Source organism: Corvus kubaryi, unplaced genomic scaffold (assembly GCF_017639235.1).
Source record: "Corvus kubaryi isolate FWS band 111438036 unplaced genomic scaffold, C.kubaryi_AGA036_p1.0 65286, whole genome shotgun sequence".
Taxonomy (NCBI): domain Eukaryota; kingdom Metazoa; phylum Chordata; class Aves; order Passeriformes; family Corvidae; genus Corvus; species Corvus kubaryi.
Window position 1 is genome coordinate 125081 of NW_024581891.1, and position 13254 is coordinate 138334.

The 13254-nt window shown below is 41.1% G+C and overlaps 1 protein-coding gene across 4 annotated transcripts; it reads right to left on the reverse strand.

Moving 5' to 3' along the window:
* Nucleotides 1-757: 757 nt before the first annotated feature.
* On the reverse strand, nt 758-10331 carry LOC121673226 (ras-related protein Rab-9A). Of its 4 annotated transcripts, none has more exons than XM_042046347.1 (4): nt 10240-10331; nt 6934-7021; nt 5355-5381; nt 758-2922 (listed from the first exon to the last, which is right to left on the reverse strand). In XM_042046347.1, exons 3-4 carry the CDS (start codon nt 5372-5374, stop codon nt 2283-2285), a joined length of 660 nt encoding a protein of 219 aa, XP_041902281.1. In that variant the 5' UTR covers nt 5375-5381; nt 6934-7021; nt 10240-10331; the 3' UTR covers nt 758-2282. The 4 variants fall into 4 exon arrangements, with proteins under 4 accessions (XP_041902281.1, XP_041902282.1, XP_041902284.1 ...); XM_042046348.1 differs by lacking the exon at nt 10240-10331 and adding an exon at nt 9524-9907; XM_042046350.1 differs by lacking the exon at nt 5355-5381 and having other exon boundaries at nt 1857-2922.
* Nucleotides 10332-13254: the final 2923 nt, after the last annotated feature.

Sequence of the window (13254 nt, forward strand, 5' to 3'; positions counted from 1 at the left end):
ATAAATCCTATACTGTCTTATTTACTACATGTCTATGCCCCTTTCTTTACTAGCTACTTTTGTGATTAGTGTACAGTTGTGGTGTATCAGCTCCCAGGGCATGAGTAATGCACTTCTATGGAATTATGTTTTAACTTTATTAAACCTACTTCTCAGATGGAGGCTTGGTAATCATGATGTTACATGGAAAGGGGACAGATGGGAAAACACAGATGGATACCTGGGCACAAGAAAGACCACAGTGGTTCTCATCCTTCGTTTTTCCCTTTTAGCAATCTTATTTGAATGGTATCTATAGTACTCTAGTCACAGTATCTTCAGTTCCTGTTTTGTTTCAACCTTAATCTCTGCTAAAATGAATGTTAAAGGAAGCTTTAACTACTAAGGTAGTAGTTTTACAACAATTTCATGTCACTAGCTTGGTAGTCCCTAACACAAGCAATCTTAATTTCTAAAGCTTTTTGCTCTCTCATTAGCTAAGATTTTCTTCACAGATCTTTTCATTCATTGACTAGAAATTAAACATAACAGAAGTAGTTCAACCTATATTTAACTGCTCAAGGACTGAAGTTTAAAACACAGTTCAGTTGGTGTAGATGCAGGACTGCAAGAATGAATCAAACTTAGGAATGCACAAAAGGTAAAAAGATGGCACTTTTAAGCAGGAGTAGCAGATCTGCCAGGTAAAGTTGTCCTGGACAGGTTCAAGCAAGAATACAATACATTCAGAAAAGCGTACTAAGAGCAACAAGAAGCGTTTGTTTTTGCAAGCTTTACTTCCAAATAATTACACCTGGTACAGATTAATTAGATACTTTTAAGATAAAATACTTACTGGTAATGTACTCTCAAGAAAGGCTTTTCTATTGAACAAAAAAGTTGCTGTACAGAAAGCAGTTGTTTAATGAATAACATGGCCTGTCCTGCAGCCTCAGACTTCCTTTCTCAGACCACATGTCCACATGTGCCTGTTAGCACATGGATTACAGATGGAAGCAATAGTGCACTAGCAATTTTGCAATTGCAAGGACAGTGGTTACTCTGAGAGCCAATACTGAACAATTTCTCTCATACAAGTATTCTACCACTTAAACTGCACCTGAAACCTCAAATACACCTGTAGTTTTGTCTGCATGACTGCAAAAAAGACTGTCCATTAAATACAGAGTTTGTTCCTGTTCATCATTATGAAATGAATTCAGTAATATAAAAGACATTATCTTAAATGTACAAGTCCATATCCTAAAATAGCAATTTAAATAAGGATCAAATTCAGCTCAAACACTATCTATAGTTATATACCTGTATTAGGGCTGAAAGCTGTCAAAATCTACTGTAAGTCAAGAGCTTCCTGAGTTCTCTACATATTGCCAATCCTTAATATCACAGTGCAGATACTACTGGTAAACACATTCATAGCTCGGGTTAACAGGAACAAGAAGTTTGGAACTTCTAAGGCTGTAGACTAGGAGTTTTCCTACAAAACTGTTGTAATGTGGATCCTTTCAAGTGCTATTAAAGCTGACTGAATAAAGCATTTCTTTTTCAAAAAGCGGTTATACTTCAGTTACTCAGATTTTTCACCTTATTGATCAGAAACATGCTAGAATGGACTTAAGGCAAAGACATACATTAATTTTAAAAATTATCAGTATTTTGCATTAAACCGCTGGAAAAATTAGTGCAGCATTAGAATAGTAGATGGGAAAAAATGGACATTAAATATGTAGGAAATTTATTTCCTACTTATAAACCTATACAAATTACAGCAACATTAGGCAATTAGAAGACCTGGAGGTAAATATTAACTTATAATAACCACATTAGAGATGAAGTACCACTCACAGCAAAAGGAATGTAGTGAGACTGAAGTTTAATATCTAGCATTGTTAAGAAACTGACATCTAATGAAACAAAAGTGGAATGCCGATTTCATAAAAATATACACATATAAAAGTATCTTTGTGCCTGAATTCCAGAACAGCTTCTCCAAAGTAGTGCTTCTAGAACTTTCAAGTTTTAATTATATTCAAAGTATTTATCATTTGAATAAACTTGGCAAATTACATTCTTATATTATTTTTTTACTTGACATCTTCCTAAACAGAAAGCATCACTAATTCAATAACGGGTCACCCATGAATGGACATTTTTCTTTTTCTCCCCCATGAAAGCAGCAGAATATTAAGATTTTAATATTGGAGTGAAACCCATTTGTTATTTTATCTACTACACCTTCCCCATTCTTTTATAGAGCATAATTTGGCAAAAAGAAATTTAAGTCAACAACAAGATGAACTGGGTTTTGGTTTCCGATGAAGGTTTACTGTATCTGTTTGAATAAAGTGATCTGATCTATCTTCAGAGGCTAGAACTCTTCTAACAGCTTCTTCAAAGGCTGCTGCAACATTAGTAGCATCTTTTGCACTGGTTTCAAAATAGGGATGGTTGCCATTATTCCTGCACCAGTCTTGGGCTTCTTCTGTAGATACTTGCCTTTCATCAATATCAACTTTGTTACCCAGTATCACAAATGGAAAACTTTCAGGCTCCTTGACATCTGCATAATAAATGAATTCTTTCTTCCAGTTGCTTAAGTTTTGGAAGCTTTGAGAGTCATCCACACTGAAAGTTAGCAGGCAACAGTCAGAACCTCTATAGAAAGGAGTCCGCAAGCTCCTAAACCGTTCCTGACCTGCTGTGTCCCATATCTGCATTGTAACAAAATGTCCATCAACTTCCAACTCTTTATTTAAGAATTCCACACCTATTGTATGAAACAGCTGTGCATCAAACTTGTTGGTGACATATCTGTTCATGAGGGAACTCTTCCCAACTCCACCATCTCCTAGCAGTATTACTTTAAGGAGCGATGATTTTGTTGCCATTGTTACGGGAAAAGATCCTCCTGGTTTCCTAGACCTGTAAAGATTAAGGAAATCATTAAAAAGGAAAATAGTTGTGAGCAGCAAATTTTGCACACATAAATATCTAGAATGTGTTTTCAAGTCCACCAACATCAAGTTTCATGTACAAAACCAGGACTCCACTAAATAGGTGAACTGTAGATACACTCCAGTAAGAATACCCGCTCAAGAATACCACATTTAAGAGGTGTCTCTTCACAGACTGCAGTCTGCATCTAAGCAGTATGCTGTATAAATTACTGGTCTGTCACTTAAAACCCTTTAAAACCCCCAAACCCTTCAAACCACCCCCACTTTGTGCTTGAAGGGGTATCACATTACATTCAGAAGGCAAATTATTCATTTACGTTCACTGAGAAAAGGTTTATGGAAAAAAGTGGAGTGAGAGAATTTTATAGAGCATGTGCCTTGAACTAGTCACTTCAGTGCTGTATTTTATTACCAAAGTTATTTTTTAAACCAATGCACTAGCAACACAGTTATCTACAGAACAAATGCTGTAATTTTATTTAGACAAGCATTCAATAGTTTATAGTTTCCTCCTTTCAGAACAGCATTGATGAATGGAATACTATTAACTACCACAAAAGCAAATCAGCAGTTGCTACTTCAATGATACTCAAAATGCCAGATACCTAGGCCAAGCCTACAGTGACAGTTCAGTTAGGAGGTGTCAACTTCCCATAGTAAAACTGTCAAAAAGTCTGGAAGTGCTAGTGAATAGTCTGGCTGCCAGCATGGGGATGGCAAATTAGTGACACCAAAGAAGGCTTTTTAACTGTCAGACTTAAAAAGAAATTTTAAAAAAACCCAACCCTTTAGCACTAAAGTGGTTTGTTCATTAGTGCTTTGTACCCAACCTTTGCCCTCACAACTGTAGTGTCATCTAATACTGTAAAATGGTGTTTTAATTGCTTGGGGCTAAAGTTTAATTTTAACAAACGTAGTTTGTTACAAACAAAAAACAGTTTGTTTAACAAACCGAAGTTTCTGTATGAGGAGAACTTTTCCTAAACCTGCCTGATAGTAAAAGAGTTCAAAGGCTTCACCCCAACAGGCTTCTCTGAAAATAGCATCTATTTAAAATGGAAATGGGTCATAAGTTGCCCAGTCCGTCTCTTTCTTTGAAGGAAGGAATGCGGTCTTGCTAGTAGTAATTAGCATTACTGGCATATACATCACCCACAGTGTGCCGGTAGAATTAGTACCTGATACAAGCTGGTGTGAGAGTCATATGACTCTGTGCTGCCTTACAATCAAGGCCTACAGTAGGAGTGAGAAATTTCAGGAATTTTTTTTATCAGTGACTTTCCATCTTTGAATATTTGCTAGACATAATCTACAGTAAGACAGGAGTAGTTTGAAGCCTCAACACAAAAAAAACTTCAAAACACAAGGAACTGACTGCATCCATTAAAAACTTGTTCAGAGCAAGTAATTTAATTAATTTATACTGTGTAATTAACAACGTTTATGAAGCCTTAATTCTCGACAGGTTTGTATGATGACGTTAAAGCTGCTTAGAAGCGACGAGCACATTGTTCATTTACCCTTCAGAGAGCTACAGGGTAACAGCTATGGCTCAGGTTATGAACACATACATTTTAATGCATGTGAAAAGCCTTAGAGTCACTGGACTACTTGCATAAGAGTTACAGGTTTATGCTTAACTCCTGAAAATGGTCCAGCATATTCATTTATGCCTCCTGTTTCTACACCATTAGATAGGAGCTGCTTCTTAATAAATAATGCTTTCGTGGGAACAGAGGGTACTGAATGTTCTCCTGTTCTTCCACTCCAGTGTAGGGAACAAGTTACAATTTATTTTTCCAGTCCTGCAGAAATCAGAAGTTCCCTAAAAGACACAGTGTGAATAAATAACTGGCTTAAGTAGTTCTGACTGGTACTATGCACTGGTTTCTTTAGCTTCTGCATTTTTATCAATGGCAGTTATCATGAAATTGTCCACAAAGCCACATTTTAAACAAAATACATGTAAGGAAAGTGTTAACAGTAGCTAGTACATCATGCATCTAGAACCTGCAAAGTTAATTTGCACAATTTCAACTATGTGGGCCACTCCAGTAAGGTCTAAGACTGATGATCATAAAATTAGTTTTACTAGGCAGACAATTACAGACCAACCACAAACCATTTGTGTCCTTTAACACAAAAGCTACAGAGTCTTCTGTGATGTTGCAGGCAACGTTGCTTTTCAGGACATTAAGTTTCCACAGCAGAAGCTGTCATGCTAGGCTAGAATAAAGTTTTTTCCAACAAATAAAACAACGATAAAATACTTACAACACTACAAGAATTAATATTATTACTCCTATTACATAATTTATCTGTATAATGTTGTAAAATTGACAGTATTTTTGGAAGGGATGGTTTACATACAGTATGATGTTTCTGAACATTTTTTACCTTAATTGTTCAATCATCATTCATCATCTGAAAACAAAACAAAAGCTTAATTTCTAATGTGCATCTGATTGTTTTACCCAACATCGGGAATTGCAACAGAGTATAGAATTACAGGCAATTGTTTGTTCCAGTTATTTCTTAGTGAGCTACACAACTACTTAATGTAAAAGTATTCTCAACCTAATAGACAAAGAGTCTGCAACAAGAGTAATTTTCCCTCATGTTCTTCAATCATTTCAATATTCAAAGAGAGTCAGAGCAAATAAATAAAAAGCAGCCCCACTCTGCTTCATTTCGATAACCATTTCTGAATTGCTTCCACTAACTTAGAAGGATTACAGTGCTTAAATCACTGACTTCAGTATTCCTGTTAAAAGCGGGGAACATTTTCTACTAATGTAATTTCTAGCATGACCATATACCGTAATACAAAAAAGTAAATTAATTGCTGCCTTTCAGGATGTCCCTTTTAAACACTGAAATGAATCGCAAGTCAAATATTTCCATTATCAGTCCAAATATTTGCTGTCACAACGAAAGACAGAAGGCTAAGCAACCTCAGAAAAATCAGTTTGCATTACAAAATCCAGTTCATTGGATCTATTTACAGTTTCATTTTTACCACACTGATACCAGCCACTGCAGCACACATTAAAAACCCAAACACACGCATTAAAACCCAAACAAAAAAACACACATAGCAACTGAAATCTCACCTCCGCTCCCCTTTTTCTAATAGGGCACCAAAACCTGGATCTATTGCAATACCACCACTGAACTGCCTCAGCATTTTTGAGGAAACAGGTGTAAGGGACACTTCTAATTTCCAGACAGTTGCTTCTCCACTTGTGTTTACTTTCTGACTTGGAAACAGGTGAGAAAATTTGTTTCAGTTATCACTGTCATTCAATGCTCACTGATGAGCCACCTCCTATATGAAACCAAGACTAAACCTAAAGGTTTTCTTGAGGCTATGTGCTACACTGTCCTTTAACTGAAGCTGTTAAAGGTAAGACAGACTCAAATTTGTTCCAACTAGTCATGTTTGCTTACAACCTCATGTGCTATCAGCCAAGACTTACTGAAAAAAGGGGCCGTCTTTAAGAAAACACACTCAAGTTATGGACAAGCAGAATTAGCAGTTCTACAACTAGCATAACACTGACCATGTTTCATAACTTCCTATCCTCAAATTTACACATATACAGCACATCCATTTCAGTTTTGAAGCTTATTAACAATTTTATTTGCTAAGCCACCGTATTTTGTTAAACCACTGGTATCAGATTAAAAGTTTAAAAAGGCACACCACTGCAAGTATTTTGACTGAAAAAAACACTTGCTTTTCAATAGAAATGTAAACTCCCTCCCTCATTAGTAGTGGGTTTTTTTCACACAAACAAAGCATTTGACAATAATTGCCAGGCAAGCATAGAAAACATAGTTTGTTAGTTACAGTGGCCCATCAAAGAATGACATTAATTGCTTCTCTGTGAAATGTCTGAGAAGAAGTCCCAAGAACTACCAGAGTTGCAGCAGAAAGAGCAGAATCCAAAACTACATAATTTTTAACACTTACTGTTTGTGGAGTTTTTACATTTCTCAGCCCTCAATCACTACAGTGGTTAAACTTGTTGTCTATAGCAGATCTGCAAGTTTCCAAAAATCTGAAAAGAAAGGACAGAAGCACATTTTCTCACTTTTCTCCCCTTAGCCAATCCTTGTTCTTATATTTAGGAGGTAGTGGTTTACACCCTGGTCAATTAAGTGGCACAAGAATGGTTTTTTTAGTGCATAAGAAGCCACAAGCCTTTTGACTTTGAAATACTTTTTTCTCAATTCAAAGGAAAACATCCAGATATGAAGTCAAGATGCTACAGGTTTTGTACTTTTGGATATGTTACAAGCAGTGACATTAGTCAGCCTCCAAACTGACCCTCCCCTCCACGGGGCATTGACGTAAGAACTGTGGATCAGGAACACCCCTTTACTGACAGCCACTTATCAGCTGCCTGGAAGCCCTTCAATCATACAGCTCAACCTACCAAAGTCCTAATCTCCTTGCAAGTCTTCCTTCCTGTATCTGTGATTTCACCACTGTACTACGAAGATAACCTGTCAGCAGATTATTGAACATCTATCCAGAAGAAAACACAGACTAAAATTGCCTCTAGTTGTAAGCAGCCTAGATATGCTTCATCTAACACCAGAATATCACTAGAATTTACTTGTAATTTCTCATATGAGCCCAACCCAAAATGAACTGTCATTCAGCTGTTAGCACTCATTTGGATACCAAAAAAGTTGTATTTGGCAATTTCTTTGTAAGGTTGTTTTTAACTCCTATGAAGCTCAGGATTCTAGTTCAAACAGTTGCTTGGCATGACTCGGGACTATGAAAGAACCAGTGGCCAAGGGAAGGAATCCTGAAGTTCACATAACCCTTGGATCATGGAATCATTCCAGTACCTACTGCCAGAATCACTTCATTTATTCTAACTTCTAGCTAGACACAAAGTCAATCAGAAAATGTCAGGAGAAATACCTACATTAGTATCTCTGCCAGTTTGATCTTGCAGAAGCCTAACCTTCACTTCCAGCCTCATTCCACAAGTTCAAGTAGAATGAGCAAACTTATTTATTCGGATTTCATCAGAATTTACGTTTCTCAGCAGTTCACAGTTAAGCATCTTCCAACTTAAATATTCTGTTACTTTTAGCCAACTTCAAAACACCCTTCGGTGCTGCTGCTCCTGGTCCAAGACTGCTAACAATGCCTGAGCTATTTGACATTCTCGTTGCAACCTACTTCTCTGTTACTGCCTCCACTCTCTCAATAACCTATCCAGCAATTATTTCTGCTCAAATGTGCTCATCTTTCTCCCTTGCATTAGTTTCCCCTTTCCTTCAGGGAATCTTAGTAATAGCAGCCTCTATTGGTACAAGGCTACCTTGTACATTCATATTCTTCCCAGTATAACTGTGACGAAAGCCCCATCCCTAAGGCATTAAGTGGGTTACACTGTACCAGGCCAACACACTGCCTGCTCTGCAGAGATTGAAAACGAAAACAAAACACACAAGAGAATGAACACTATTTAAAAAAAAAAAACAACAAATAACCTAACAAACCCTAAGGACTTCTTACAAGCCTTTTTGCCCGGAAGTTTTTATTCATTGTGAAACATTTATGTAAAATTCCAATCCTAAGGAGCTGGAAGATCTGTTTCCCAGGATTTACTACGAAATTGACACAAAATAGAACAAAGCTTGAAGTCTAAATATCTTATTTGACCCTCTGCAATTCTTTTTTTCCACATATTTTCAATTTAAGGAAACTGATGGTGTTTGAGCACTCAAAAGCTAAGCACTGCTAGATCTTTTTTCTTTTTTTTAAATACACACTGTCGCTTTTTAACTTTATGTATTGAGACAGTAAAGGCATACAACCTGAATGAAGACAGAGAAAAGTAACAGTTAATTATAAATTTGATGTTGGTATGAAACACAGATATAGCTGTACCATCCTTAGGTTAGATTTCTCTGAAAATAAAAGTACTAAGAAAAAAACGTTTCGGATTTATTTTGGGTATGTCTGCTCTCCCTCCAGTCTGCCATTACAGCTTGTCACCTTCTAAGCTACTAAAAAGTCATGGAAAAACACTTTTAAAAAACCAAAAAAACCTAGTCACACACAGCCACCTCTGCTCTAAAAAAAGCGAGCACTGACAACTTCAGTGTTGCACAACACTTTAAAAGTAAAGACAAATAAAACCCACATGCTTATTTAGTATAGCTGTAAATTATTGTGGACAAGAAGGAAAACAACACGTAAGATGGAAGGCTGCATGACAGCTATCTGCAAACAAGCATTTTAATTCCTGAACAAAACTTAGCCAAGAAGGTCCCTACTTGACTGTTCCACCCAAGCTAATAAAACTTAAATGCTCTCTATGTATCTAGTTATATGTAACCTTACTATAAAGGCCACTAATGGAGGCTTTTAAAACTAGTTTTCTTGCCCTCTTCTGTTATCCACTCAATTGCTTTATACAAGTTATATGTAACACGGAATTACTTACACCGAGAGCAGCCCATTAACCACCCAGACATAAGCGATTCCCAGTCCTGGCCCATCCCCATCCTTCCCTACCCAGCGATCACCACACCTGAGCCCGCAGAGCCACCTGCCGCCACTGCGAACTCCCCCGGCCCTGCGGAGGGGCTGAGCCGAGTCACTGCTGCAAAAAAGAAGAAGTGAAACCTCAGGGCGCCCTGAGCAGGCGGCCCTTCTCCAGCACAGAACCCAGCAGGTTGGAAAAGACCTCTGAGATCACCGAGACCAACCTATGGCCAAACACCACCCTGCCGACCAGCCCACGGCACTGAGTGCCACGTCCAGCCCTTCCTCAGACACCTCCAAGGGACGGTGACTCCACCACCTCCCTGGGCAGCCCGCTCCAAGCACACAGTAACGAGAAAAAGGAGATAAAAGGAGTTTTAATATTTCTTCTTTTCCCGATGTGAAACGTGTTGAGGACACAAGTACTAAGCCGAGTTTCACCCTGACAGACCAGCGATCTCTCTCAGTGGCGAGGACGCGCTGCGGGGTCGGCGACCGGCCATGCACCGGCTAGAGCCGCTTCCCAAAGGAGCCACCGCCTGCCCCGGAGTCACGGGATCCCGGATCACGCCACAGTCCCCGCCACCCGCACCGGCTCTGGCGAGCACCCGGGGCGCTCTCGCACCGCGGGCCCGGCCGGGGCTGTCCTCCCGCTCCCTGGAGGTTGCGCCAGGGAACACCGGGGAGCCCGCCTGGGATCTCGGACAGCGGCGGGGGACCGAGCGGAGAACACGGACACAAGGGAAAGGAAAATAACGCAACCTGACTCGGCTCCAGACCGCGGGAAGGGGACTGCCGCCGCTCCCGGGCGCGCTGAAGAGGCCGATCCCTGCCCGCGGGAAGGGGGTATGACCGGTCCGGGCCCCGGGCTGCGCCACCGCCGCCAGGCGCTGCGGAAGGAACAAACATGGCGGACAGGCAGGGGGCGGGGCCGGCGCACCACGTGACCCCGGCACCGCCCACCGCCCAGAGGCCGCGCCCCCGGGATGGGAGTTTGCTCAGCCCCGAGCGGCGGGAAGGTGCGGGAACAGGGGGAACAGGGGGAACAGCGGGCAACAGGGGGAACAGCGGGCAACAGGGGGAACAGCGGGCAACAGGGGCAACAGCGGGCAACAGGGGCAACAGCGGGGAACAGGGGGAACAGGGGCAACAGCGGGCAACAGCGGGAACAGGGGGGAACAGCGGGAACAGGGGCGACAGCGGGCAACACGGGCAACAGCGGGCAACAGCGGGCAACAGGGGCAACAGCGGGCAACAGCGGGCAACGGGAACCACGGGAACGGGGGGAACAGCGAGCAACGGGAACCACGGGAACTTGGGGAACAGCGGGAATGGGAACAACGGGAACCACGGGAACGGGGGAACAGCGGGCAACGGGAACGGCTGTGCCCCTAGCCAGGATAGGGCACAGAAAGCCCCAGTGAGAGCCATACCTTTCATCGATCACTATCGTGCGCTGTCTTAAGAGCGTTCACTGGAAAAGATAACACTTTTACTTGCTCTAGAATGCCCTGCATTATTAAGCCTGAAAATGCCTTTATCAAGTATTTGCCGGTCAGTTATTTATCAAAGGCAGTAGTCTCATTGTGCTCCCCTCTAAGGGCCCAGGTATGCAAACTCACAGTTGTAAGGCAGCTTCACTTTTTAAGTAGAAACATTTAAAACTGTGCTTGTGTCAATGCAGAAATTCATCAAAATACAAAGCACGTTATTTTAAAAAAGTAGCCAGGCACTTTTTTTTTCTGTAGTAACTCAGAATAACACCAACTTGACTGTTTAAATAAGACCACAGGGAAAAAAGCTAAAGGAAATGGTGATAAGAGTATTTTCTGTGCTCTTACAACCTCCCCACAAGGGCAAAGTATAATTGAAATGAAGAAAACAAATTAAAGAGGTTCCCACATCATCAAGAGGGATAGGTGATGACAGACATAAGTACACCCATTTGCTCAAGCAGCCATCACATGCTTCTGATCATAAGGCAGATGCAATCAGACTGGAATTGCCACTTGTAGAGTTGTCTTGTTTGGATCAGACATCAACATGGCCCAAGGAATGGAAAACAAGATCTCAGTATCAACAAAAGCAGATGTCTCCTACTGACAGGAACAGGATTGTTAAGAGGCAGGCCATGCTAGAGGCAAATTTGATGATACCAGACCCATTTTTATCTAACAAATCTGGACTTGGAAAATTCTTAAGCACTTTTTTCCTGGAATCTGCTTTCATCCAGTTCTAGAATAAAACACAAGTAAGTGCTGGAGAGGTAGGAAAGTGGATTTTAAATTATGGTAATGCTAAGGTATATAAGTTCTGATCAGTTATGGCATTATTTTATGACTTATAAAGAAGAAAAAGCTGCATTTAAGAAGTGGAGGAAATAATTACTCTACTTTGAACTTAATACCTTTTGGGGAGAAGCTATCATGTTTTTGTTTTGAAACAACACTGGATTTTGTTTTGAAACACATTGGATACATGTGAGGAAATTTAGAATTACAGGATAGTTTGGCTTGGAAGGGACCTTTAAACATTATCTAGTCCAATCACCCTGCAATGAGCAGGGACATCTTCAACTAGATAGATTGCTCAGAGCCCTGCCACCATCAATCTGGGCAACCTGTTACAATGTTTCATCACTCTTGTGAAAAAACGTATTCCTAGCTTGAATGTAGTCAGTCTGTCCAGTCTGGATCTATGCTCCTTTCTCATCCTACTGGAACAGGCCCTGTTAAAAAGTCTGTCCCCATCTTTCATATAAGCTCCTTTTTAGGTCCTGGAAGGCTTCAATGAGGTTTTCACAGTCTTCTCCAGGCTGAACCACCCTAGCTGTCTCATTCTTTCCCCATAGGAGAGATGCTCCAGCCCTCTGATCATCTTGGTGGCCTCCTGTGGACCTGCTCCAACAGGTCAATGTCCTTCCTGTGCTGGACACCCCAGAGCTGGATGCAGCACTGCAGGTGGCGTCTCACGACAGCCAAGTAGAGGAACAGAATCACCTCCCTCAACCTGCTGCCCATGCTGCTTTTGATTCTTTCTGGGCTGCAAGTTCACATTGCCGGCTCATATCCAGCCTCTGATCCACCAGCACCCCCAAGTCCTTCTCCTCAGAGCTGTTCTCAATCCATTCAACTCCCAGCCTGTATTGATACCAGGGGTTGCACTGACCCAGGTGCAGCATCTTGCACTTGGCCTCATTGATCCTCATGAGGATCCACTTGGACCCACTTCTTCAGCTTGTCCAGGTACCTCGAAATTTATTCAAGTTCTATTTAGAAACAAAATTCTTGAATTTCTCAGATGAGATGTATTTTTATTTCTTTAACATGGGAACATATAAGAAAATAGAAAAGAACTATGGTGTAACCATGGCTACTATGCTTATGATTTCATAGGCATAATGGAGCATCATAGGGTGACTCTCATGGTTAATACACATGCATGAGTGCTTGAGGATCAGGAACTGAAGGCCCTTTTCTCTGTGTCCACTGTTACATACCGTGTATGTAACAAACCCAACAGTGCTATAGAACAATACAAATTTAGAACAAATAATGCCACTGAGGGCTGGTCACATGAAGTACACCTGCCAGTTCTGAGGTCAGACAGAGGAACATGCCCAGCTAGGATGCAGTTTGAAACATGTGCACCAAAATCACTCCCGTTTAAATTCTGCAGACAGGCAGGGAGGGTCCCAGTGGTGGCTGCTGTGGGGCTGCCCCCACCCGAGGCTGCTGCCTGACCATCCCAGTGGAAGGCAGCAGGGCTGGGGCAGTG

Bases quoted from the DNA above. Each gene is read 5' to 3' on its own strand.
- LOC121673226 (XM_042046347.1), bottom strand. From the start codon at position 5,374: ATGATGATTGAACAATTAAG. The intron at 2,923-5,354 runs GTAAAAAATGTT...TAATCTTTACAG, and splicing joins ATGATGATTGAACAATTAAG to GTCTAGGAAACCAGGAGGAT.